Source organism: Agelaius tricolor, unplaced genomic scaffold, assembly GCF_023055355.1.
Source record: "Agelaius tricolor isolate 1412-34295 unplaced genomic scaffold, bAgeTri1.0.p SCAF_2, whole genome shotgun sequence".
NCBI lineage: Eukaryota > Metazoa > Chordata > Aves > Passeriformes > Icteridae > Agelaius > Agelaius tricolor.
The window spans coordinates 69,581,488-69,588,706 of record NW_027269262.1 but is presented as its reverse complement, the minus strand read 5'-3'; the positions used below and the strand labels follow the sequence as shown (position 1 = coordinate 69,588,706).

General features: G+C 40.9%; 1 protein-coding gene across 1 annotated transcript; it reads right to left on the bottom strand.

The window, feature by feature from the left end:
• Positions 1-268: 268 nt before the first annotated feature.
• On the bottom strand, positions 269-5,998 carry ABRA (actin binding Rho activating protein). The gene is made up of 2 exons (XM_071421392.1): positions 5,212-5,998; positions 269-932 (listed from the first exon to the last, which is right to left on the bottom strand). The coding sequence occupies exons 1-2, from the start codon at positions 5,961-5,963 to the stop codon at positions 455-457; spliced, it is 1,230 nt and encodes a 409-aa protein (XP_071277493.1). The 5' UTR covers positions 5,964-5,998; the 3' UTR covers positions 269-454.
• Between the last annotated feature and the right edge of the window lie 1,221 nt (positions 5,999-7,219).

Genomic DNA, 7,219 nt, shown 5'->3' with positions numbered 1-7,219 from the left:
AAAACAAATGTATCTTTGATTCTGTATTAAAATAAGGTAATTTTACTTGTGTTTAAATCAATTAATTAGAAAGTGCATGCACAAGAGCATTTTTCAGATCAAGACCTTTGTCTGAGTTTATTTTGTCATTCAGCTTCTGATCTGGCATGTTTCATATTCCTGTAGCTATTTATATTGCTATGGACTTTTATCATCAGCTGCTTATATTCCATATAGCTTTTTCTCCTTATTTTTTATGTAGTAATTAACTTAATTGTCCTGAAAGCATTTCTCGTACAAAATGAAGTCCATTTGGGTGTTTGGGTTTTCATGCACTAGTTATAAAATACATATTTCAAAAAATACACTTTTCTATGTGGTGAACAAGGGAACCTTATGTTCAAAATGTGCAAATGCTAATGGCAAGGGAGAAGAGGAGAAAAGTTTTCCAAAGTTGTTCTGATTATAGCCTAACTTATTTTAATAAAGTAATGATGACATTATCATCTCTTCCTTGCCATAACATTTCTCCTTCAAAGTCCACCAGCCCATGTTTCCTGGCTCTCATGAGAATCCCAACAACCTTATCTGAAATACGAACGTATCTGTCGAAGAGTTCCCCAAAAGTGACTTGGATCTTGCCGTCGGGCCGTGGCTTGGCCATGGACTCAATGATGAAGCACATGTCCCTGATCTCCCGGTGGATGTGGGCCTCGGCTCGCTTGGCTCTCTCGGCAGTTTTGGTGCCTTCCTTTGGGCGGCCGTACCCTTCGTCCCCTTTGTGCAGGCGCGTGGACATGGCCAGCTCGTGGTCAAACTCCTCGCTGAAGGGGTTCAGCTTCTGCGTTATGATGTGCTGGTCGGCCCATTCCTGCCACCTGTCCTTGAGGCTGTGCACAGCGCTGCATTTCCTGCGCGCCTTGCTCCGCGCCTCCTCGCTCAGCCGGCTGGCGCTGAAAGACACAGAAACACACCTGAGCTTTGCATCTCCTCCTTTCCTGATACAGTTCTGCTGTTTATTGAAATCTGCTGTAACTGGCTTCTGTGGGTTAGGGGCGAGCTGGAATCCACCAGGTGGCACGAGTTCACCACTTCTAAATTAGTTCTCTAGGGGCTGTTTGTCCGCATTCAGTTTGCACACAAAGGCAAGTTCCATGACTACAGCTTTATCCTGTCTACACTACCACCTTCCAGCCCTGCTCTGAGTCTGTTTTCACAAACTTTGTACCAGAATGACTTAATTCTGTAAGGGAACAAAACAGTATGTTGCTGATCACCTGCACTTTCTGTACCTTCGGTCAGTCACGTAGTTCCCCATTCCTGCTTGCTTAGCCAAACCTGAAGTGTGCCTGCCCTGAGGTTAGAGATTGCTGTAGGTGTGTGACCTGGCTGAAGGTGATTGCTGATTGCTGTAGGTGTATGACCTGGCTGAAAACTAGAGGGTAGTGCCTAGAAAAATGTCCTCTGTAATAAATGTCAATGATTATAGCAACAACAAAAACCTAATTGAGTATCATAGCTCTGTCTGTGCTTCTGTATTTGGAATATGATTCTGAACAAATATTGAAGTCCAAAATTCACATTCCCATGGGTAGGGTAGAAGCCTGAAAGTGTCAAGGACAAAGGATAAGGAAAGACCTTCAGAGATTTTTTTTTTTCTTTTTTTTATATGTGTAATAGTTCTGGATTACTCCAGACAGACATTCTATCCTCTTGTGGCCAATCTCACATGTTGTGGGGGAGCTATGGATAGTCTGAGCTAGTCATTGTGCTGTCCACGTCCTGTCAATGTATATGTACTGAACTCAGTTGGGACTATGCTGTACTGTGGCTGTGACAAAGTAATTTGTTTTCTAATATTTTTACTCCCCAAAAGGCTGCTCTGCAACCTTCCCAGTATTGTCAGCTGAATATTAACACCAGAAAATCAAAATGCACGTAGCAAACAGCGCACAGGGCTGCAAAGTTGCAGAAAATTCTGTTCCCCCGCTGTTTGGACATTCCTTTGTTTTCTACTAAGCTGGTTGAGATAGAGAATAGGAGTCAGAGAGATGTCCCTAGTTCAGATCAGTGTACCAGAAAGAGGCCAGTACTGGGCAGGGCTATGCTTGGGTAAGAGTTGCAAACACTACGTGCCAGGGATAGAAAAAGAACTCGGAGAGCTGCGCTACCTTATTAGCTGTGGAGTTGCCCTAAGATTGGCTTAGCTGTATTGAGGAACTGTGTTTAAAAAGCTCTGAAATATTCTTCCCTATCAATTTGGTGAAAAACTATCAGAAGAACTGAGCATACTGTTGCCAAATGCACCTTTCTTCTGTGGTGTGACTACAGAGCATCATGAGAGTAGGCAGCGTGTCTGTACCTGTAATTCTGTGTAAATGACTAACAGGTAGGTGTTGGCAGGAAAGCATTAAAATATACTAGTGGGGTAAATCTAGACAATTTGGTTTCCCAAATGCTGCTCTATATAAGCTACTGTCATACAGAGAAAGGGAGAGCTATGATCCTTTGTCCCTTCACCTGAATTGTGCCTTCATTGTCAGAGGAACTCTGGGCACAGGATTTGGCTATGCAAAGGAATTTGTCTCCTGAAGCCTGTGGCTATCTCAAAAGTCACAGAAACCCTGTGCCAGCACAGTCTGAACTCCAGCTGAAGCTCAGATTGTTTCACTAGCTCTCCATGTGGAAGCTATCAGTTAAGGCTGGGGGGAAAAATATCCTAAGTGAACCAAAATTGCCTTGAAGAAGTGATTCCATCCGTCTCAGTGGAGTTTATGAGTAGATATCATTATGGAGGGCTTATTCCTCAGCCACAGCCAGCTGCTTCCCCTTCTCTCCAGGGACCATGACCACTGAGAAAGTCCTAGAGCTTCGGTTCCCCAGGTTGAATGGAGAGGAGAGGGGGACTGAGACATCGGGAGGTTGTGCAGTCTTTGTTACTTTAATTTAGTGGTCTAGAATTTATTCCCTCCTTTTTCCACTGAAACTAATTTTCCTTTCTAGCAGATTATTATTGCCTTCCTCATCCAAATAATTTTCTCAGTGGTTGAGAAAACTATCTTATCTATCCTTTTGCTTTTATTGTGCCTCATGTGGGCTTGAAAAAAACCTTACTTTTTTAATGCAGCTTGTAATTTTACCCTTTCTAGTTGCTGAAGTGATATTTTTGCCATTGTTTAGCTTAATGACAGGTTTAAAAAATGAATTGTGTACTTATAGAAGCATTTTTTCATGTTTCTACTCCACCTACACAAAGGATTGTGCACCCAAAGTGAAGGTTTTGAACTTCTACCCACTCTAAGAAGTGCTTTACATGCAACAATCAACTAAGTTAACCTGTTAACCAGAATGACATCCTAAATGCATTCTGACCTTTTAGGCAAATTAGGTCCATGTAGCATATTTGCCCTGTTTCTCTCTGTAGGGGAAAGGTATGAATCCCATTTTAATGTTTTGAGTTTCATATCCCTTCTGTTGCATCCTTTTTGCTTCTAATTGTGAACAGAAGAGTTCAGAAGAGTCTTTTATGCCAATCAACAAGCTGCCTACTAAGGAAGCAACCTTATTCCAGTAAGCAGTGAAGCTGGAAATAATGAAGGTGCTGATGTGAGGAAAACAAAACACTTGTACTGATGCTTTTCTCCTGGAGTGTGGAGAGGAAAATAGGAGATATGCTTTAACAACTGTGTACTTATGGCCTTTTTGAAGAAGATTAAACCACATTGAAAGGTTTATAAAAGTAGCAGGCTGAAATATTATGTTCTGTGGCTGTAAAATAAATTTTAAAAAATGAGTAGTTAAAAAAGTTCAGTCCTGATAGCAGCACTGTAAGTGCAGAAAATTAGTTCTGTGTTCAATTTCAGTGGAAGAAAGAGCTGTAAGTAACATAGAGGGTGTTATTTCAATAATTTAGATCACAGTAAATATGGCTAATCAATCTTTTTTCATGGTAGCAGCACTAAAATTATACATATGAGGAAAATACAAGAAAAGTTTAACAGAAGCTAGATGGTTGGTCTACAAGATAGTTGGTTTTATGGAAGCTAGATAGTTGGTTTCTACTATAACAGTTGAAACTGAAAAAATTTGTTTTAATTGAAGTTGTTTACAGATAAGTGCTGCAAATGTATCTTTTTTCCACTGTATATTTGGAATCTTTGTTTTGAGGTCATAACTTCTGTGAAGGATGGTGAACAGAGTCCTTGCCAAAAGCAGGTACCAAAAACTTTCAATCCCTAGGTTACTGGGGAGCTTTTTTCACTCGGGCTGTTAACCATTTTCTTCTTAGAGGAGCTGACTGCTCAGCTGTATAGCAAAGCATAATTCTAATTCCATTTGAATAGTTAAAATGGCTCTGGGAGTGTGTGTTCAGATAGCTGTGCTTAAAGGTATTGCATGGTTGAAATCCATAAGTGTGTTAGTCACAGTCTAATGGTCATGATAATGCTCATCAGTAGTGAGGTGTAAAACCAAAATAGTGACCATGATACAGCCCTGCCTGTCTGCACAGGGATCACAAAGTCTGTTATGGCATTTTCATCAGTTTTCATCATCGGTGCTGATCCAGTTTTTAATTTCTGAAAATGTGATTGGGATACGGTATGAACTTGGGGTTCAAGATACTGTGGGATTTGCTTTTCTTTGAATTGAGGGATTCCAAATTCATGGAAAGCTTCCAAAGCAGCTTCCAACTTTTGGTAAGAAGTATGTGGAAGTAATTCCTGCTACATTAATTTGGGACATTCTTCAAATTGCTCCTGAGAGTATTTACAATTAATACTAAGCAAAATAATGAATAAGTATTTGGAAATACTACTTGTCAAATATATTGATTTAGACAACATTTGCTGAAATAAATGAGTAGCTAAAGGCTCTTGATGAGGTAAAAGTTGTGATTATGAAACACGGACTGAAGTATTAAGAAATAAGTAGTTAATTTGATGAACTGGTAAATCCAGTGTGAAAATTAAATATAATTAACATGTCCCAAATATAACTTCCTAACTTTTTTCCTAACCTTGTATTAGGTACATAGTCTGATGTTGTTGAGTAACTACTTAAGCACAGAGCGATAAGTGAAAGGTCTCCTGAATTTTGATTAATTTCTTATAAATCAAGAATAATAGTTTATCTTTGACCACTTCCTACTATCCCCCCACCCCCACCATTTTCCTCATGGAAAGCTGTGCCCCTCTGCCATTTGTGCTGATGTAATGAAGATGCTTTACTTACAGAGATGGGACAGGGCGTTTAATCCTCACAGCTGTCACCTCGCGGTCGCTGTCCTCCTGCTCGAGCTTGTCCTCTGCTTCCCCATAGCCACTGTCCTGGGCATCCAGGCTGTCTTCACGGCACTTCAGCAGCAGCTCTCCCTTGGCCCCATCTTTGTTCTCGTCTTCCATCTCCTCCCAGCCCTTGGTCATCTCTGATACTACATTTGAACACTTCCTCCTTATGGTTGAAGGTAATTTGTCGCTAAGAATTTTGTCAATAGCGCTTGATTCTTCTTTGAGTTTGGTCATCTCGGAGCTGCTATTGTTGTTTTCGAATCTTTCACTGAGGAGGCTGACATCGCCTCCTCGTTCATAGGCTTTGCTGACAACTGTTTTGGTCACCTCTTTGCTTTTAATGCTGAACATTTTGAGATCTTCATCTGATTCCCTTGATTTTTTTTCAGTATCTCTTATTGTCACCGAATCCTTTACTAAGGATTTTTCATCATCTTTTTCTTGGTCCCTCTTGACGGATGGAATTCGCCGTTTTTCAAAGGAACTTTCTTGTACAGGCTGAGCTGATGAGCTTCCTGCAGTGGGGACCCATCCAGAGGGCTCTTGCTCTTGCTTTACATGGTGGTCAGATGCCCACTGCTGCCAGCCTCGTGCCAAGCTGAAGACCTGGCTGGCCATCCGGATCTTGTGGACAGCCCTTCTCACAGGAGCAGCGCTCGGCTTTTCTTCAGGAGCCATGCTGCTGTCTGCTGCCATCCTGGCTTCTCTCCTCCTTCTGCTCTGCACCTTCTGAATGGGCTTCCTGGAGTGAATAATGCCCTCTGAAGAGGGCCACACAGATTTAAATAGAAGCAGGAGCAGTTGATGCCTATGGAAAATATGTGACATGCTTCTCACAAAGATAGAGTATCCTCACTGTTGCAGAAGTCTTTTTTTAAAACACAGGGTTACATTTCATCACAGCAGATGAATGATGCATGATGTAAACAATGTGACACAGACCTGTTCTGGAAATAGTGGGAAAGTAACAGCTCCTTTAGTCCCCCTTCCCTGGGACTGCTGAATTTCCAGTTTGCTGGCAAGGGTCTTCTTCTTTTGGAAATGCAGCACTTGGTTAAGAGAGCCTGATGAGAGTGACTGAAAATGCTAAATGTGAAGGGCTGTCAGTGGCTAGGAACTTTGGCCGAGTGGACACTTCTCAACATCACAAGAAAATAGTGGCCCTTGTCATGGAGTGTGAAGCCAGAAACAAGTCATGACTAAGAAATTTTTAGAGGGTTTTCCTAAAAAGATACTGGATTTTTTCTTATTGCTCATGTGTCCAAGGAAATCGAGGTTTGTTAATTTTTTAAAAGGTATTTATGTGTTCTCTTCCCAGTCATTATCTATTAATGTCTCTCTCTTTACAACGTAGCTTCAGGGGGGCCTGGGAATACTATCATGTTTGGTGTCAGCACCAAGGAAGAGGGAATCACTGTGTCTGGGGATCAGTATAATAAGTCTGACTTGATCAGATGGATGAATGATCTCCAAGTTTTAGGGTTTTGAGAAAATAAAATATAGCCTATTTAATTTCTCACTGCTTTTTCAATAGAGTTATATACAGTATAATTATGTTTACTGTGTACAATAGAGAAAAAATCAGTTTTTCTAGGAAACCTTATGATTTGTTCATTCCAGAGGACTTCCTAGAGTGAGTTCATATTCAAAATTGTAAAATTGTTTAGTGAATTGATACATCCATTGTTGCATGGTAATAAACATTTTTCTGAGATACAGTTCTGTCAGATCTTATTTCTTAGTATAATGTTTCCTAAATAGGAGCGGAAAATGGCATTGCTTTCTCAATCCATCATACCTTGCAGATTACAGATGACCTGTGGCACTTGCCATGTGGTGCTCTGAGGCACTCAGAACTTCAAGGGATTCTGTTGGCTTTGTTGGTGTTACATCAGCAATAAATATGGACTCTCATACTCTGCCTTTTTTTAATCTCTCTGTTAAAGGCTGAG

What these genes read in the sequence shown, in the direction of transcription:
- ABRA (XM_071421392.1), bottom strand. Translation starts at nt 5,963, where the DNA reads ATGGCAGCAGACAGCAGCATGGCTCCTGAAGAAAAGCCGAGCGCTGCT. An exon ending in AAACGCCCTGTCCCATCTCT is followed by an intron (nt 933 to 5,211) that starts GTAAGTAAAGCA and finishes TGTGTCTTTCAG; the next exon opens with CGCCAGCCGGCTGAGCGAGG.